Source organism: Callorhinchus milii, unplaced genomic scaffold (assembly GCF_018977255.1).
Source record: "Callorhinchus milii isolate IMCB2004 unplaced genomic scaffold, IMCB_Cmil_1.0 Scaffold10, whole genome shotgun sequence".
NCBI classification, from domain to species: Eukaryota; Metazoa; Chordata; class Chondrichthyes; order Chimaeriformes; family Callorhinchidae; genus Callorhinchus; species Callorhinchus milii.
This window is the reverse complement of record NW_024704751.1, coordinates 5908635-5929532: the sequence shown is the minus strand read 5'-3', so window position 1 is coordinate 5929532 and position 20898 is coordinate 5908635. Positions and strand designations below refer to the sequence as shown.

At 45.1% G+C, this 20898-nt stretch overlaps 1 protein-coding gene across 1 annotated transcript in view; it reads right to left on the bottom strand.

Annotated features, from left to right (window-relative positions):
* sez6b (seizure related 6 homolog b) overlaps window positions 1-16081 on the bottom strand; it is a 154397-nt gene extending 138316 nt beyond the window's left edge. Inside the window, exon 1 of the mRNA XM_042338562.1 lies at window positions 15781-16081. Coding sequence (XP_042194496.1) covers window positions 15781-15871 — 91 coding nt within the window. The 5' untranslated portion in view covers window positions 15872-16081. The remainder of the gene's footprint in view (window positions 1-15780) is intronic.
* Between the last annotated feature and the right edge of the window lie 4817 nt (window positions 16082-20898).

Sequence of the window (20898 nt, the reverse complement as noted above, 5' to 3'; positions counted from 1 at the left end):
CCAGACAGGTCTCGTCTCATCTCGCCTGCACTGACCAACCTGAACATTTCAGCGCTCCAATGGCTAAGGTTTTGCAAAATAATATTCAAGCCAAGATTTTTTTTATTAAAAGCCCCCCCTCCCTCCAAAAAAAACAAAACCCTACTTCAACCGAGATAACCCCACAGCATTCAACTGGAGCTGCCTATCTTACAGTGCACTGCAAGACATTGACTCCATTGTCATGGAGTGACATTTTCTGCATTGCAAATTTTGCCTCCTGTTATTTCCGAAGAGTTTTATATGGAAGAAATAATGATGATGATAATAACAATAATCCCTGCATCCAATACAGCATTGCTCACCTCCGGAGAAAGTCTTAAAAGGGCTTTGCAGGATCTTCTGTAAAGTGCAGTGACTGCATTTTCTGCAGGCGTACGCAACAGTGCAGCAATGTCTTGCAAACAGACGTTAATTGAAGAGCGGTTTTATCTGGGAGACACCAGGAGAAACTCTCTTCTCACCGAAACAGGATCTCGATTTGACGTCTCATCTGTGATCAATCCAGCGCTCGGCCCACAGCAAGTACTCTGTTGATGTGTAAGTCAACGTCAACCTTCAGACTCGGATCAGGTGGATGTGGTTGAAGGTTACATTGCATCCTTGAGGGAGAAGGGGGCTTCAGGACAGTGGATTGGGAAGGGGAGATGGGCGAAAGCACCAGCGCGGATTCGCTGGGCCAAACGTCCTGGGTTTGGGTTCTTTACGGTCTAGGCAATTCGATACAGATTGTGCTACCAGAGAATTCACCCCACGTTGCTCCTGCCTGAGAAGCGAGGCTACGTACAGTGCACAGAGAAGTCCCAAAATACGGATTTAGCGACTGGTGTTCTCCTGGGATCGGGATTACAAACGAGATCAGGATTCCCACAAAACCTCACGACAAATAAGCAAAACGGGCTGTTTTGCAAAAAAAAAAAGTAAAAAAAAAATCCTTTCCAAACACGTCGATTGAAATCGTTGGCAGCGAGGTTCAACCTCATCAGAGGAGAGCTTCGCAGACCCACCTTTCTCTTTAGGAACAACGGGCAGGTTTTGTGCTCGTTATTTCCAGATGATATTTGACAACGGATTCATTGCGTTGAGCGGAACCAGCGTTAAAACAAACAACAACAACTTGAGTATATATAGCAGCCTTCAGGCAGGGTGGAGTCTCGGAGCGCTTAAGGCCCAGAGAGAAGTGAGGGGGTGGGGGTTCGGGGTTGGAGTGATGTGAGGGGGGAAATTCTGCTTCAGAACTCAAGGAGGGGAGTAGGGCTGTATTCAAACGACTTCAATCTGGAAGTGGGAGGTGTGTGGTGAGTCAGTAAGCGGTTTAGTACATTAAAAAGTTCTCTGCCCGAGCCAGCCGTGAATTAACGTAGAATTGTTCGCGTTTAAATTCACCCCACGTCTGGTGATATTGAGGTGTTGCTCGCGTTCGCTGTGCAGCACAGACGGAGGAACACGTTTCAACGATTTCACAATTTATATTTCTTTGTGTTCCAGCAGCAGGCCCAGTCTCCGGGTTATGCATTTGACAATAATTTGCTGGCACGGATTCAGCTCAGAGAAGGGGAGGAGACGGACTGCGCTTGGCTAACACGCCCACAAAATACACAGTCAATTCACTTTACAGCATATTCTGTGAAGCGCTTTCAGACGCCTCGAAGACGCGAAAAGGCGCTGTATCAAATGCAAGGACTATTATTGTTATTATGCATTTCCCTCTGTAATAATGCTTGCATTTGATACAGCGCCTTCCCTCTTCGTTGAGACGTCTCAAAGCGCTTCACAGATTATATTGTGAAGTGGGTTTGACTGCGCGTTTTGTGGGTGAAACGCGGCAGCCAGTTTGCCTACAGAAGTGCCCCCACAAATAGTCCTGGATTGAGTGACCACGTTTTCTCGAATTATTTATGTATTGGAGGGATTATTACTCCCGGAAAGCGGTCTGCCAATCGACTAGCAACCGGGTTCCTCTTTTCGCCGCTAGGTAAACAGAAGAATGTAAGGTAAAGAAACTTGCTTCAGGTTTCGTTCCGCCCGGGAATCGCCAAGGGTATTCTCGCTTGCGAGGCAAGTGCACTAACCACTACGCTATAGGACTCTGCACAACTTGCAGAGCAAGTACGAAGCAGAGCCATGTCTCGGAGTGCTACACACTGATTGGGATGGATGCCAATGCGAGAGGGCACAAGGTCAGGGCTGCACAAAGGGCAATTTCAGGGTAGACACAATCAATGACCGCAACAGGTTTCACGAAGAGTAGTCGAGGCCGGGGAGATTGGGACTCAATTAATTGAATCAATGGAGTCCTGTAACTCAGTAGTTAGAGCGCTCACCTCGTAAGCGAGAGACGTAGGTTCGATTCCCGGGCAGGGCGAAACATTGGGCATGTTTCCTTACTCTCCACACACACAGCCCCACCCCTCTGTTTACCTAGGAGTAAGTAGGAATCCGTTTGTTAGTCGATTGGAGGATCGCTTTCCTCGTCGCTCTCTTGGGCAGTCTCCTTGCACCTTGGCGACCACAACTGCTTGCAGTGAAACAATGAGTGACCTTGCAATAAAGTTTTTATGAGAGAGAGAAAGACTCTGTGAACAAATCTATCCCCGTCCGGTTCCATATCAATGTCTGCCTCGGTGCGTAAACGGAAGAGAGACAGCAGTGGAACACAGTGGACATCATCTGTCCCATTAAAGTGCATCCAGGCAACTGATCACAGAGATGCATTGGCAGCAGGCGTGTGAAGTATGGAGCCTGAAGGGACACATTTTGAAGGGAGGCATTCTGACTGAAAGAAGGAGTCTCGGTGGGAATAAAGAACAAGAGAAAGACAATTTTAAAATGCTCCAAAATACAGTCAAACGTGTCTTCAATCACCGCTCAGGGGACTGAGCCAAAGTGGCTTTATTTAAATATCTGAAAGGGTTGACCTCTGAATAAGGGTTCGCTGGTGGGTGTAGAGTTGTGTCTGGGCTGTTCCGGGGTGGTTGCTTGAACAGGTTTGACTGTATATTCATTGCTGCATTCGGTGGATTGAACGAAAAGAAGAGTGGCAGCTGTCAGTCCTCACTCACTTTGGGTTATAAAGAGGTGTTTCGGCCTTTGTTTCACAATCTGTGATGGTGGGGGAAGGGTAGGGAACGCAATCGAGCATTTGGTTCCTACTCTCTGGAGTCACACAGAACAGCAAAATATTCTTCATTTCTGCTCAAAAGGGGTTTTGTTGCAAATCCTTTTACCGTCCAGCGCCTTGGGACGTCCTTCCGAAAGAGGGTGGCCGAAAGCACGATCAAAGAGGAATGTCTTGAAACGGGCCTTGAAGGAGGCAAGGCTGAAGGGTTCCCGGGATGGAGTTTCAGAAGGTTGGAGGCAGAAAAGCTGAAGGCCCGACCTCTGATGGGAGGGCTTTAAAAGTGAGGACGAGGATTTTAAACTCGACCCTCCTAACATGGAGGAGAAACTCCCTCCTCCCCCAATGCATCTCGTGGTTAAGCAGGACCTTTCAGGAAGGAATAACGCCTCAAAGCATTGAGCATGGAGTTCTGTAGCATAGTGGTTAGAGCCCTCGCCTCACAAGCGAGAGGACCTGGGTTTGATACCCGGGCAGGGCGAAATGTTGGGCAAGTTTCCTTACTCCACATGTCTTGGTTTACCTACAGTAAGTAGGAACGATTAGGGGATTGGCGGATTGTTTATCCGGGCTAATAGCCCCTTGAAATGAAAATAAACATTTGGTCACTCCTCGACTGTTTGTGGGACACAGCTGTGTGTAATAGTAAGATATACAGTTTTGACTCAGACTCAGATATACAGTCAATTCACTTTACAGTATATGCTGTGAAGCAATGCGAGACGTCTCGAAGATGCGATAAGGCGCTATATCAAATGCAAGGATTATTATTACTAACATAGGGATGTGTGGATCACAGAGTACTGGATAGCATTGGCAAATGCTTCAGGTCAGAGCTGCCGCTGTAGAAATCACTGAAGAGGGAGGATGTGGTGGTAGTTTCATGGTACACGCATTAATGCCCTCTGGAAAAAGGATTCATATCAGCCAAGTCACACTCACAAACCCAGGCAATTTAGTTTCTTGGGGATTAGGATTTTATACACAAGGGCCATCTATTCTTACAAATTTTTGAATTATATATGTAAATCACTTCTTTTGGATTATGTCAGTCAAGTTCATGAAATATTCCTGGACGAGGTTTTATATATATATATATATATATAACAGACACACACAGACAAAACCCTGCAAACATAGCAAAGGGGCATTTTTAAACTGTCCGCTTTGCAAAAGGATCCATCAGTCTGCCTACAAATGCAGTCACTACAATTGATGGCAACTTCCCTCCCGTGAAGCACTTTGAGGTAATTGACGCGATACCAAATGTAATTACGTCTCAGGGCTCATAAGTGAGGACCAGAAATTCCCACGGTCTCAGTCTTTAGACCTTTAGTCCTCCTGACGTGAAAGGCGCTACACAAATGTAATTTGTTGTTGTTGTTCCCTACAACTCAGGGTTTGTAGAATTTTGGAAAATCTTTAAATTATGGCTCAGTTCAGAAGCTGATTCCCAAACTGAGGCAGAATTAGGTATTACACAATTCTATGTTTTGAGAAACCAGCTGTTAATGATATAATTAATCAAATGTAATTAATCAAATTACAATGAATTAAACCTTGAGCCGCTGTCAATAGCAGGAGGAACGTCTCTCATAATGATAACAACAATTGATATCGGGCCTTTCACAGCGGAAGGACATCTCAAAACACTTCACACCGCACGCTGTAAAGTGAAGTGACTGTATTTGTACGTGAACCAGGCAGCCAAATTTGCATACAGCAACGTCCCACAAAACAGCCACAAAAGTGAGCCACCTATTTTATTTTAGGGGGATTGTTGGCCAGGACACCAGGAGAAACTCCCTTCCCCCACCCGTGAGTAGAGCTGTGCGATCTTGAACATTAACTTGAATAGGCACAGACGAGACCTCGATTTAACACCTCATCCGAGATTCAGCGCCTCCGATAATCAGCTCATCCCAAGCAGTGCATTGATTCAAAGTCCCAACACTTGAGCACACAACCTTCTGCCTCTGAGGCGAGAGTGCTGCCAACTGAGCCAGGCTGACTGACACCCGAAAGTCCGCTGATTATAAATGGAGTTGACAAGTTACCAAATATCGCACACTACAGGACACACTGGTGTTGTGACAAAGGGCTGGTTGAACGGTTCAAATGCTCCACGGGTAAATTATCTCGCTGGGAAGAAAGGAGAAAAAAAAAATCGGCTGTGTCCACAACGCACAACACTAAACCTGTGAAGCTCTCCATGTGTAAAGCGTGGCAATACAAATCTCCAGCAAATATGCACATCCCCTTGTTAACAGTCTAATGGCTTAAAGGTTTTATTGGTAAGGAACATACAGTACAGCAAATTGCTTTTAACCTTTCACTGTGAAAATACTAGCACGTTGCCTGGCATCAAATAAATTTTAAACTTATGGGGCCTTTTAATTAATGGCGTTTCTGTTATTCAGCAAATCAGATAGAAATTGGGGAAGTAACACAGCAATGGGAAGCTTGTAAATACGAATCATTAACTAACATCTCCCAACAATCGCGTCAGACTTAAAAGCTTTTCTTAAATGGCCTCAAACAATCTTGTCGTTAGGCAAGTCTGGAAATTGTGTCCCGTGTTACGTGGCTGGTGCAATGTGACTTTCACACAATTATACAGTGTTACACACAGTCCAAGAGGAAGATGTAGAGTCTGGCCTTAAAGGAGGCAAGGGAGGGGCAAGGCAGAGGGGCTCCGCGAGATGTGGATGGAGCAGACCTGTGCCTGCTGAGCGGAGGGGCTGGTAAAGTTTTAGCAGGTCGCAGAGGTAGGGAAGAGCAAGACGGTGATTAGCTTGGGCAACCAGTCGCTATGTTTGAAAGGTGCCTGCTGTTTGCGGCGCAATCCGACACCTTGCCAAGTGCAAGCGTACTTATTGACGTTTGCAAATATCCTCTAGTGCCCAGGTATATGTCCCAGGTAGAGGAAGGGCAGCCCGTTAGCCAGCCAGTTATATACACGTCAGCCCACATACAAGACCCTTACTGCACATATTATTCAGGTCGTTACCTACTGTCTTTGTGAGCAGCAAATGAAGATAACTCGCTGCCCTATTTTTAGATGAACTACCTTCAAGATAGGATGTGGCATTGCAAATGAAACAGATCGGCACCAACCCAACTGTGGCTTACATTGCTTAATCATAATGGATTTTGCTTTCCTCCCCACTCTTTCTCCCCCCCCCCTCTCCACAGTCCACAATGCAGCTATCAATGCAGATGGAGATCTAACGGGAAGGTTCCTCAGTCAGTGTGCACGTTTACCACATTTAGCGCTGTAAACAGTGAGGTAAACAGAGGAGTGTGGAGTAAGGAAACTTACCTAAGCTTTCGCCCGAGAATCAAACCCCGCTTGCGAGGTGAGCCCGCTAACCACTACTCCACGGGACTCCACGCAAGCCATAGCTCTTGACGTCTGACTTGTATTTCCCCCCCACCCCCGGCCAACTTCAATGTTGCTACTCGGTCCGTCCACCCAAAGCTGAGGTTGGAATACATGGAACGGATTTACTGCCATGTCCACCCACCCACCCACTCTTTCAGTCCCACTCTCACTCCCCCTTCGGTGCTTGAATACAGACTGGACTGGGAGCTCTAGGAAAGGTCAGCGTGCAAAATGATTGGAGTTCACTGCATCGGTGGGCATTTGACTAATCGGGTTCGCTCACACACACACACTTGCAAAAACCTAGAAACCATTCCGATGAATCTTTGGAGTGTCAAGCCTTCCGCCTGCGCACCATTTCACCTTGAGAAAATCATTCTCAGCAATTTTTTTTAAAAAAACGCAAGGTTTTCTAATGCAGAGGGACACAGCAGAGGCACAGGTTTAGTTACATTTCACTTTCAGGAGGAGGTTTATAAGGAATTGCTCTGGCAAAGGACGGTGGTGCGTGGGGGGGGGGGGGGAACGAGTTGGATGGGGTTATGGAGAGAGAAAAACGTAAACCGTTTGCAAGATCAATCACCATTAACAAAACGCCATCTATCAATTGAAAGTCTCTTTTTGAAGGATCGCCTCATTAAAATCAGTCTTCTCGCTAATTAACAGGAGTCAATTGTAATCCTTTACCCACAAGAAAACAAGCCTCAAACTCTGATAGGATCTAATTTGCGTTATTTCTTAAGGGGATTAAATTCCTGTTGACCCGAATAAACTATATTCCGGACTGAGTTCCTGGGGATTGGAATCGCGTGTCTAACGTGAATGCGAAAGGGGTTCTTATTTGCACGACTTTTTATTATTAATACCAATAACCATAATCCTTACATTTGACACATTAAACCGTCAAGATAATGATGATAATAATCCTTGCATTCGATCTAGCGCCTGATCAAGTTGTTGAGATGTCTCAAAGCGCTTCAAAGATTGCAAGATAAAGTGGATTGACTGTGTATTTTGTGGCGAAACACGGTAGCCAATTGCGCGGAAAGGGTCCTAAAAACAGTCATGGATTATTATTTATTATTATTATTATTATCACTCAATCCAGGTCAGTGTCCTAATATAAAGTAATGCTTCGTTAAGATTGAGGTCAACTCCGGCTGATGTGAAACGCAATTTAACAATGGCTGGGGAAGAGGAACATCTGAATTCTTCGGAGCTGCGAGGGGTCTAAGAGTCGTGTAAAAAAAAAAAGGAACACACAAAGTTTGGGTAGGAACAAGAAGGAAATCCAATGCTGACACCGATCACCAAATAAAAAAGTTCTGATCTTCCACTTCTCCGCACAGCGGGATACTCAGAAACCTGAAGGTGGGAATAGGATAACGATAAAACGCAAGCTGCTGGTTGATGGGAACACAGTTTCGGTAGAGAACAGCAATTCAAGGGAAGCGTTTTAGTTCTATATTGACAACAGAAACCCCAGAGACTAACTCAACAACAAGGGCGAGAGGAAGCCAAAAGCTACACAAAGATTTCCCGGAAGAACGTTTCCCACAGCAACACAACACAACTGTGACGGCAAAGTACTGCAGATGCTGGAAGTCTGGTGTTCACACAGAAGTCGCTGGGAACACGCAGCAGATCAGGCAGCATCCATGGAGAGAGGAAAACGAGTTAACGTTCCTGGTCAATGACCTTTCATCGGGGGTTCCGACGAAAGGTAATTGACCTGAAACGTGAACTCATTTTCATGGATGCTGCCTGACCGGCTGTGTGTTTCCGGCGACTTCTGTATTCAGAACAGTCACCAATGCTGATCAGAGGGCAACAATCCCTTTGAAAAAAAACTGATTAAAATAAAAATGTGGTCACTCAAACCACGAATGTTTGTGGGACGCTGCTGTGCGCAATTGGTTGCCGTGTTTTGCCCCCAAAGAATACAGTCAATCCAATTTAAAGTATATTCTGTGAAGCGCTTTGAGACATCTCAATGACGTGATAAGGCACTATAACAAATGCGAGGATTATTATTATTATATTATTATTATAACACGAGTGCCTGGTGAATTTCCACGTGCAACCAAATATGCTACCCTTGAAAAAGGAACGCGATCCTTGAAGCAAAACCTTTTTGTTTCGTTGCAAAAATTGTAACTACCGATTCAGACGATAAAGGGTACAATTTACGCTGACAGGTCAACAAGGCACTTCCTCCCCCAATAATGCCGGGGAGCGCACATCGCTTCGCATTGGCAGCACCGAGGCACAAAGCAGTTTAAAAGTCCTCTCGCGCAGCTCTGCGTACCCCTGGATGGGTTTGGGTCGATGAAATGATTTAGCGTGCTTCTCCAAACACAGCCTCAGCAAAACGCTATTCAAAGGATCGTCTGGCTTTGACTCTTTGACTGACAGACAGTCGCTTATAAAACATGGGCTCCTGCAAAACTTGGAGATCAATACACCGTGTCAAACAGCTCCAGAAGAAGGCCACCGATTTGCCAAGCAAGCCATGTGGTCCAGGCTGGATGTCTTTTTACGGCCAAGATAGAAATGTGCAAGAGAATGCTTTTTTTTGGGGGGGGGGGGCACGCAGACAATTTATTACACTTCCTTGTCAGAGACAAGTGTAAATGCACATACGCTTGGGAAAACCCAATTCATGAAGCTAAAATCAATCCTGATAACTAATGATTGGCAGCCTCTTCCATCTTGCTCACTTGCCCTCCCAGTGTTTAATTTTACTCCCTGGGGGTAACTGTCTAAGCTCATCTCCCATCATCTTTAAAGACAACACATTGATATTTACAGCAGTGTTAGGAAGAGCCATAAGTCAACGCTCACCGCATGAGAATTAGTTTGTGTGTTCCCTGCTGAGCTGCGTCTGAGGGCAGACCGGTTGCCAAGTCCGGGGCCAGAACAGCTTTAATTTAGGGTCAAGCGATAAACGGGAGCTAAACAACACGCGAGAGCGCTCGGTGGATCAGTTGGCCAAGGCGCGGTGAAACCAACTCGGTCAACACTGAGCCAAAAAGGTTTTTACTGGTCAGTGGGGGCAAGTCAGCCGTGAATGATGTCAGCCCTACAGGAAAATATTACACTACATCTATCGAATTATTTTTATAATTAATCTGCTACAGTGGTCCAATAAATTGCTCTATTTTGACTGTAGTGGTGGCCAAGTGCAGTTCAGCTTTCCAGACAAATTAAGGAGGACACAGGTATCCAATATCATGGGACATTCACAGCTTGGCAGATAGATTACAATTGAATTAAGCTGCTGGAGGGAAGGCTCAAGGTTGTAACATAACAGAGGTAGTTCTTTCTGATGGTGTTACAAGTGCACATCACCGCAGCCTAAGTACAAGCATTATCTTAACAGCGGGATTGACTTGTAACCTTCAAGTCTTTTTCTTCCCCAAGACACCCAAAGTGCAGGGGGCGGGGGGCGGACAGGCAACCACGCGACTAACACAAAAATTAAATTGAAATTATTATTTTGTCGTGACAGCATTTTAACGTAGAAGAGACAATATTAGTGCAACAGAAGCTAATCCTTTTCCTCAAAGTAAATGCTCTATTGTTGCTCTAACATGTCTCGCTCAATGGCCTCCAGCACTTATTGACCAGTCGGAGGGCAAAAAAAAACACAGGCACAACAGGGTAGCGCCTCAGAGCGCTTAACTCTCACGTCGGGAGGACATCCCAAGGCGCTGAATATATACCCGCAGCCCCCGCACCACCCTCCTCCCGTCAACAGCGTTGAATGATGAAAAGAGAGGAAGGGAGAGCGAGTAATAATAATAATCTTCACGTTTGATATAGCGCCATTTGAGAAAAAGCGTCGACTGTGAATTTAACAGTGGACAAACAGAGATTAATTGCTACCTTGATGCGTCGCTGGTTGAAACGGCAATGCAGTGCCGAGCTCCGCAACTCACGGCAAATTGTGAAAGGGAACTACCGCATAATCGTTCAAACCCTTTTTTTGTTGCCGTTGCTGCAATATTCGGCATCATTTCGCGACAGAGGGGAAGGGATAAAACATTCGGCCAAACCTAATTTCATTAAAGTACCTTTCCTTTAATCCGGGCAGTTTTCTGATGTGAAGTCATTCAGTTTGTTGCAGAACATTAGCCGCAGCTGCATTGTGGGGGGGAGAGGATATCAAACAAACCACATTGTGTGCAATTCTCATTTTCCAAATCCCCCACAAAATACACAGTCACTACACTTTACAGTAGATTCTGTGAAGCGCTTTGAGACGTCTCGAAGACATGTTAAGGCCCTATGTCAAATCCAAGGATTATTATTATTATTATTATTATCACAAATGAATCCTAAAATGAAGGTCAACAGTTTCACACTGCGCTGTGATGCTGGACATCGAGAGGCCGAGGAACCAACTGGACAGGATTTTATTTACTTTCACTTTTAAATTTGAAACAAAAATCAATAAGCCGAGTCTCCAGCCAGTAGTCCGGTCAATTTAGCATTCGTCAAATGGCAGCCCAGACATGCAGTCAACTCGAGACGAGCCCGAGAATTAGGAACCTCAGGAACAGCCACAGGCTGGGGGACAACATACAGTCACTCCACTTCACAGTAAATCCTGCGAAGCGCTTGGAGACATCCTTCCGATCTGAAAAGTGTTGCACTAAATGCAAAGCCCGATTATACTAATTATGAATGGTAATTTGGTGCAGGGACTTCTCACCCGGAAGGACGTCTCAAAGCACTTCACGAGATTTACTGTGCAATGGAGTGACTGTTTATCTGTGGCCACAATTGCGCACAGCAACGTCCCACGAACAGCTGTGAAACCAGCGACCAATTCTATATGGGGTGGGGGGGGGCTTCTTGCCCGGGATAGTGGGAGAGAGAGAGCCCCTTCTCTTATCGGTTAGTGCCACAGGATCTTTAGCCTTCACTCGAACAGCCGGACGGGACCTTGGTTTAAACGTCTCATCCAAAGGACGAGTCATAGAGTAATAAATTGCTTTATTTTGCAACTCTTCACAATGTTCTTCGCATGCAGCAGAGAACAAAACTACTGTATCGCCAGCTACTGTGACTGCACCACCCACACATAACTGATCACACCTTCAATCCCCTTCTCCTTATGAACAGACCAATTTATACGAGCTCAGAAACAAGGCGCCGTTATTGCATCCAGCCTTTCTGAAATGAGCCCCGATGTCACAGCTGCTCGCCCCCTCTCCTCGTCGCCCATTCCTGTTGATAATTTACTATTTGTGTAAAGAAATAAGTGCCGGCATCTTTGCTGAAATTGACCTTCACAATTCTGAACCTCATTTCGCTCGTTCTCTAGGCAGAGAAAATATTCCTAGTTAGCACCTTATACGCCTCTACCTTCCCTCTGATATCTCCCTTCCCTCCCCATCACCCCCCCCCCCCCCCCGACTCAGGAGTCCTAGCTCATTCAATCATCTCTCATAGCTCATCACTCTAACACAGAGGACCAACACTCTCTCTCACCCTCTCTCTCTCTCTCTCGTCTACATTGCCTCTCAGGTCCCCAGTGGAGCCTTGTAACTGGAAGAGAATTAAAATAACAAGCGACACACACACACACACACACAGAGACACACGAGCGAAAAAAAAATTACAGTGCCCATAGAAGCGCTGCCTTGCTCGAGCTGGTGTTTATCCACAACCAACGTTACGTTCCTCTTTAACGTCGGCGAGAGGGTCCGTTATTAATTCTGTCACAAGCAATCGAAGCATCCAAAGCACCGCTTTTCAGAATCCCAGCCGTATTTAACGTTTAACGCCTCAAAATGCTTCGAATCGACCCCTTGCCACAAAGGATCGCTAAAAGCGAGCTTTAACTGTTCAAACGCAAACAAACAAACCCAATAGGCAAACCATAAATCGCTTTCCAATTATTCCACAGGGAGCATTTTCAAACCGGTTCTCGGTGTTCAAGGACCGAGACAGGAGCAAATGATTAGTTTTATTTGAAAATGCAGAAGATTGTATCTTTTGTTTCGCTCATTTTAAAAAAAAAACATTTATATTATTTATAAACATAGGCAACGTGCACATGTGTCAGAGCAAGCTCTCGCTCTCTCTCTCTCTGTCTCTCTGCAGGGCTCTCCAAAGCATTTCTCCATCTGTAGCTCCAGCTTCAAACTCCTCGATGGAAACTTGCGTCAGATACAGACAGGAACGTCTAAACGTTCAACCATTGCGGCTTCGGTACTGAACGTGTGCATCGACTGACGCGATTCCTCTGACTTTGTCCTTTCCCGTGCATTGAAAATAACAATGATAATAAGCCTTGCATTTGATACAGCGCCTTATCACGTCGTTGAGACGTCTCAAAGCGCTTCACAGAATACATTGTAAAGTGGAGTGACTGTATTTTGTGGGTGAAATGCAGGAGTCAATTGCGCACGGCAAAAACACTCGCCAAGGTTAGCACAGCGGAGGCGAGTATCTGCCTAAAACGCAGGTCTGCTCTGCCCCCGGTTTCATTTCAAGTGAGGCGTTTCAAGAGCACTTTAAAGTTAACAGGACCGGTCTTCCTTTAATGAGAAATAGCAGTTAAACAAACACCTTCGGCTCATTCCTTTCGCCCACAAAACGCACAGTCAGTTCAGTTTACGATACATCCTGTAAAAGCCTTTCGAAACGCCTCGAAGACTCGACAAGGCACTGCATCAAAACGCAAGGATTATTATTTTGGGTGTCGGGGGTGATGGAAAGTCATCTAAAGAAAATTGCGGTCTAACATAGTTTGAGGGTGTGGATGCCTTGGGGTTACAGAACACTCCAGGGGGAAGTGCAAACATGAATTGGCTTGGAAGTCGAACAGGGGGCCTGTGAGTGTAAAAGTCGGGGTAGGTGTGGTGCAGAGATTGGAGAGGTTCATATAAGCAACAGAGGGCGCTATTTTAGACAGTAGTTAGAGAGAGAGAGACACACACATTGGAAGAACCCAAACCCAAATCACATTTACCCTATTGCAATTGCTGATGGCTCCCAAACGCTTCACTCTGAACAGCTGCAGTAAAGATCTCATCCATTCCCTCTATTTCCCCCATTTCCAAAAAGCAAAATCCATTCTTATTTGAACTGAGACAAAGCATCTTTCTGAACTTTGGGACTCCACACACACACACACACACACACACCTCCCCACCCCCTGTCCCCATTCATCCCATCAACAATATGTTCAAAGGTTCCTACTTAAAAATCTGGGGGGGGGGGGGTTGTTTCTTGGCCAAGAATGCACAATTTCTTCTGAACTGCTCAGATTTTTGCATCAATTGAATGCAAATAAATACATAAAGAAGTGTGGATAAAGAGAGAGAAATTGGGGTGACATAAGAGTTTGCTCTGAACTGGAGTGAATGGGAAAGAAACAAATGTTTAAATGTATATATATATTTATCTTACATATATATATATATATAAGTTCCATCGTATTTCACTTAACCTTCACCCCACAAACACGGTTAGAACAGCTGTAAGGGATGAATTCAAACTAGATATGGCTGTCGCCCAACCAATGGCATTGACAGCTTCATGAACAAACTCTTAAGAAATAAGAATAAAACAAAAGTCCAGTGTTTTTTTTGGGGGGAATCCTCCAAAGGGAACGTGTAGCGCATGTTAGCACATCGTTCGCAACGAATACTGTGCCCAAAACAGCTAATGCACCATCTTCAATCGAGGAACTAACCCCATGCATTAGAATTTCTTGCTCTGGATGTCTTAGGCAACGAATTCGAACGTCGCAATTTAACACGAATGAATTTGCGACAATTCTTATTCGACTCCAAATGAATAATTTTAACCCTTCCAAGTACTTTGGCTCATCCAAAGTTCCTACTGCAATGCAAATGCTTAACATAGAGTGAGAGAGAGAGAAAGAGAGGGGAAGGGGGAAATAGAGAGAGAGAGAGAGAGAGAGGGGGAAGGGGAAAATAGAGAGAGAGATGGGGGGAGAGAAAGTGAGAGTTGGGAAGAGGGGAAAGGAGATGGAAAGAGGGGAAAGTTGAAAAGATGGAGAGAAAGAGAAGGTGAAGGGGAAAATAGAGAGAGGGAGAGAAAGCCTGAGTTGGGAAGAGGGGAAAGGAGATGGAAAGAGGGGGAAAAGGAAAAGAAAGAGGTGAACGGGAAAAAAGAGAGAGAGAAAGGAAGAGAAAGCGAGGGGTGGGAAGAGGGGAAGGGGAAAGGAGAGAGAAAAGCAAGGGGGGGGGAAGGAGGGAGAGAAAGAGGGGGGAAGAGAGAGAAAGGGATGGGAAGAGTGAGAAAGAGAGGGGGAAAGAAAGAGAGAGAGAGAGGGGGGGAAGGAGAGAAAAAGAGGGAGGAAAGGGGAAACAGAAAGAGGAGGAAGGGGAGAGAGAGAGAAGGAATGAGAGAGAGAGAGAGAGAAGAAGAAAAAGAAAATGGAAGAATCATCGTTTTGTTGTTGACTAAAAGCTGTTGGGAGGACAGAAAAGGTTTTGCTTTCACATATTACTTTGCCAGAGACACAGCGACATCCTCTCTCCTTTTGTTTTTTCCTCTCTTTCCCCCCCTCAATAAATAAATAAATAAATAAAACAAATAAAATAAATAAATAAATAAGAATCCAAAGGCACAACTTGCATCAATGTGCTTTCGGAATGAATTTGATGAGATGGAGAGAGGATGGAGAGAGGAAGGGAGGGAGGGAGGGAGGGAGGAAAGAGAGATAGAGAGAGAGAGAGAGAGAGAGAGAGAAAGAGAGATAGAGAGAAAAAGATAGAGAGAGAGAGAGAGAGAGAGAACAGATGGCAAGAATCTTCCTAAACCCTTTCCCTTGTACAGTGTTCACAGTTTCCATCCCGACACCATCACACGCACAAACCGCCTTAACCAGAGGACCACTTTGTTTCACTGTGAAACGGTTCCCCACAAACAGACGCCCAGTCCTTCCTCACACAGTACAATCTATCCCCTCATCCTACAACACGATTTGTCCTCTATCCAAGAATATAGTTGATCCTTTATCACACCGTACAATTCATCCTTCATCCTATAACATGATTTGTCCTCTATCCTATAATGTAGTTTATCCTTTATCACATAGTGCAATTTATCCTTTATCCTTTAATAGCATCTTTTATCCTACAATTTATCCTTGATCATATATAATATATACTGTGTTCTATATATCTCTCTCTCTATATATATATATATTTATCTACACACACATATATATTGCAGGCTCCTGAAGTCTTACCTTGACTGCAAACCTTCACCAGCAAAACCAGGAGAAAACAAATCGCTTTCATTTCCAATCGTTCGCCACAGCAAAGGCTGTTCTTACTCATCCCGGAGATTGCCAGAGCACATCCGCGAAAGAGAGTCTCTTTCTTTCTCTCCCTCTCTCTCTCTCTCTGTTTCTTTCCTCTCCTTTACTCCCTCCCTCTCTCCCTCCCTCTCTCTCTGTCTGTCCAAAAACTTCCTCTTTGGCAGCTTCAGGCAGAAACCTTTCTCCTCCTTTTCTTCTTCTGTCTCTCTCACTCTCTCTATATATATATATATCTCCCACTCACATACACACTCTCTCTCTCTATCTTCCACTCTCATTCACACACACACTCTCTCTATCTCTCTCTCTCTATCTTCCACTCTCATTCACACACACACTCTCTCTATCTATCTATTTATCTTCCACTCTCATTCTCACTCACACACTTTCTCTCTCCCCCACTCATACACACACACACTCTCTCTCTCCCTCTGTGTGTATAAGACGACGAGAGAGTAAGTAAACTGGTTGTGTTTTTCCAACCCCCAATAGAAAAAAATAGCTGATATCACAGCAGTGCTGTCCAGACAGCAATGTGTCCAAACCAAAGCTCCTGAATGGGTGGCTGCAAAAACGTGTGTCTGCAATTGCCTTTGCGTTGCAGAGGGATTTAATCTGTCTGCTGTGTTAAGAGGATTGTCTGTGTGTGTGTCTGTCTCTCTCTCTCTCTCTCTCTGTGTCTCTGGTTAGCACCACAAACAGCTCCAGCTGCTGTCACCTACCCACCACGTGTAGCATGACGTTCACCAACCAACCAACCCTTCAAACTGACCTGCCTTGGGACCACTTCAGCACCGCCTTCAAAGTTGCAGTGCTGCGCTCTTTCCTTACGTCTTACTTTCTTCCCTTTCCTCCCCATTCTCTTCCCCCCCCCTCCCATCCTCCCCGGGACCGGGGAGCCCTCACTTAGGGACGTAAGAATTTGCTCGGCGCGGGATGTCCGACTTAGCAAGGTCTTATCCGGTTCGCCTTCCGCCGGTCCTGCTGTCATTTTCTGGCAGGGATCTTGTCCAATTTGTTCTTGAAACAAACGGCATTTTCCGCTTCCGCCGTCTGTCTCCACCGGGAACCTGTCCCGTAGGTTTACTGCTCGCTCACTGAAGTAGTGTTTCCGCAGGTTTGCTCCGAATTTACTCCCCCCCCCCTCCAATTGCAGGCTGTGTCCTCTGGTTCTACTGTTCAGAACAAATTAGTTAACTCAATTGCTATTAACTCTGCAAACCAAAGCCCTAACTGCGCAGAGTAAGGCGGTCCTAGCTGGACAAACAGCAGGGAAACTTGGCTTGATGATGCCAGGTGACACGGTTTTAGCTGCTTAGACCCCCCCCTCCCCCACCACCAACACACACTGGATGGATTTTTAGTACACTTGTCAATTTTTAGAAGCAAGTTTCCTTACTCCACACGCCTCTGTTTAGCAAGCAATAAGTAGGTTGTTTGTCGATTGGAGGATCACTTTCTGGGGGTAATAATCCCTCCAAAAATACTTGGTCAGTGGATCCATGACTGTTTGTGGGACATCTCTGTGCGCAATTGGCCGCCGCGTTTCGCCCGCAAACTATACGGACAATTCACTTCACAGTATATCTTGTGAAGCGCTTTGAGACGTCTCAACGGCGCGATAAGGCGCGCTGGGTAAACATGCGTGCGGAGTAAGGGAGTTTTGCCTAAGGTTTCGACCCGCCCGGGAATTGAGGCATTAAGTTGCTGTTAAGGTTGTGAACTGCTATTACACAACGCGCCTGACATTAACAAGACCCGTTTGCTGTATGTGGGTTTATCTGTGTAATGCCTCTGTATAAATACTAAAGACACTGCACAGGGTTCAATTTTTAGAAGCAGCAAGTCTGATTGTGTGTGTGTGTGTTAATGTATTAAAAAAAACTGCACTGATATCTTCAAGGATGTTTTTCGGGGGTGGGGTTGGGGAATAAAAATGGCCGAGGTTCAAAGAAAGGAAAAATTCCAGTTTTTGAAGTGCCCATCAGCGCATTGTCAGCGTCGGTAAGAGAAGGTGTCTTGAGGATTTGCGACTTCAAAGCATCTTTACTCTTAAGCAGAAACAACACTCAGATCCCTGTGCAGGGCCAAGATTATAATAGTACGTAATAGTACTGTATGTCACACGCATCACCAAAAGAATACAGCAGAACCATTTTTCTGTCCCTCGTTGTATCATTTCTGTTTACCTGCTCCTCCGTGGCACAATCCAATCATTTTGTTTTTATAAAAGAAAGGTTAAATACACACACACACACACACACACACATCCCCACTTGAGTTGCAGAATCATTGCGAATACAAATTGAGTTGAGCGATCAATACTGAGGCCCCTTTTTCCCCATAGTTTGCCTCACCAGAGATAAATAACCGTGGTCCAAGCTATAACGCCTTTCACGTCAAGTTGATGTCTCAAAGCACTTCACAGGATTTTACTGTGAAGTGGACTGACTTTGTGTTTTGCAGGTGAAAGCACCAGCCAATTTGCTCTCAGCGAGGTCCTACTACCAACCGTGAAGTGAATGACCTATTTTATTGGGGGGTGGCGGGGGGAAGGGGAATTATTGGCCAAGACACTGGGAGATGAAAGGCATCATGTAGCTGCAGATTTTATGGTTGTTTGTGAGCATGTGTTATTTTAATTTTCAACCAAGGGGTAGATATTTATTTTTAAAGGGAGCGGAAACAACACTTAAAACAAACATATTTCAACCTTTCACTGGCCTCTTCAGTGGGTTTTACTTTGAAGTGGCGTTTTCAGCACTGGGAACCATTTGGCATTGCTTTGCAAAGTGTTTGGAAATTCATTGTGCATCAAAGCCATTCATATCTCAAGGATATTATTTGTATCATAAAAATGTCACGCCATTCCAAACAAATGAGCGTGTTACATTGTTGGATCACAGAATAGCAATGATTAAATAATCGACCCACCCATACACTAGGGAGACAGGAATAAGGCAGAATAAGGAGAGAGGAACAGAGGAGAATAGCAGAGAGGAATAAGGGAGTTATGGGAGAGGGAGATAATAATAATAATAATTCTTGCATTTGATATAGAGCCTGATCACATCTTTGAGACATCCCAAAGCGTTTCACAGAATATACTGTAAAGTGAATTGACTGTATATTTTGTAGGCGAAATACGGCAGCCAAGGGGAATGGAGGGAAATGGGAGAGGGAATAGGAGATGGGAATAGAGCAAAATGGGAAGAGGAGAATAGAATACCAAACTGCCCGCTACCTCCGTTCCGCGGGCTCCGGTCTGCTCCATCGTTGGCCGGGCTTTTAGCCTCTCTGCCCCCATAGTCTGGAACTCCATCCCACAGTCCCTTCGCCTCACTTCCTCCCTTGCCTCCTTCAAGGCCGGTCTCAAGACCCTTCTCTTCGATCGTGCCTTCGGTCACCCTCCCACCTCTCTGCCTTCCCTCACCCTTACCCCACCCCTCCCCCATGCTCGGGTCCCGACCCCTGACTGTCCAGAGCCTTGGGACGTCCTCCCGACGTGAAAGGCGCGCTATAAGTGTAATTTTGTTGTTGTTGTTGTAGGAGAGGGGAATAGAAGGGAATGAGAGAGGGGAGTAGGCGAGGTAGTTTAGGAAGGCTGGAGGTTTGTGAGGAGTATTAAACGCTGGCACGGATAACCGTGCAATTCATTGCAATTCTTGGATTCTTTCATCCCACAAAAAGCGTTGGTCCATCAGCCTAAAATCTAAATAACTGGCAGCATCAGCTGTAAGCCGTGAGCAGGTTCATTTTCTTCCCCGAAATCTCGAAATGTTTTGTGCAGTTCATTAAATTTTTGGGGGTGATGCCAAACATTAGATGGATTAAGAACTGAAGCGATTCCAATGTTCGAGAAAGGACAGAGATGTGTGCCTGGGAATTAGAAGCCTGTTAACTTGACATTAGCAGTAGAATCGTATAATTGGGTACATTATTAAGGAAGCAAGTTGGAATGAGCTGGTAAGATTAAATGTAATACGTCTCAGATGCATGGGTTTATGAAAGCAAGCTCCCGCCTAAATATTTACTGGGACTTTTGTAGGAGATAATTGAATTTCAGATTGACGATGCTTGACTTGATTTTTTTTGAATTAAGAGAATCACTTAAAGGTCCCGTTCAAACAAGACAGAATTTTTTCTTATTAATAACAATCATAATCAATAATAAGCCTCGCATTTGATATAGCGCCTCTCACGTCAGGAAGACGTCGCAAGACGTTTCACTGGACTTTACTGCGAAGTGTACTGAGTGCGTCTTTTGTAAGCCAACGAGGCAGATGATTTGTGCACGGCAACGTGCCCTGCAAACAGCCACGAAGTGAACGACCGATATTCTATTCAGGGGGATTGTCGGTGACCAGGACAGCGAGAGAGAAAATCCCTTTTCCCTTTTCATGGAATTCTACGCAGAAATGATTTCAAATTGAACTTGAGGACGGAAAGCGGTAAGTTAGCTTTAAATCAGCCGTAATGATCAGCCCTGGTATTTTTCCTGCCATAATATGTACGTATTGTTAATAACTGCAACAGGGATATAATAATAATCCTCGCATTTGATACAGCGCCTTATCACGTCGTTGAGACGTCTCAAAGCGCTTCACAGAATATACAGTAAAGTGAACTGACCGTATATTTTGTAGGTGAAATGCAGCAGCCAATTGCACACAGCAAAGTCCCCGCAAACAGTCGTGAAGTGACCAATTTATTACTATTTATTTTTGATATATATATGAGACGGCGCAAAAGAAAGCGTGCATTTATCAATACAAAACAAGACGTGTTGAGGGAGGGGGTTCGTGATCCAAAGGGATTTGATTTCAATTTTGGGGACGTGAGTACCAGCAAAGTTGATTCAATATTGATGAACATGAAGCTGGGTCTAGTGCTAAGAATAATACATGTGATCACTCAACAGGGAGAGGGCCTAACCGGGAGCGGGTGATGAACAGGAGGAGATCTTGAATACGACGTGTGACTAATCATTAAAGCATCTTACTTTCAGTGTGAGGCAGCAATAGCCAAAGCAAGAGGGAAATAAAG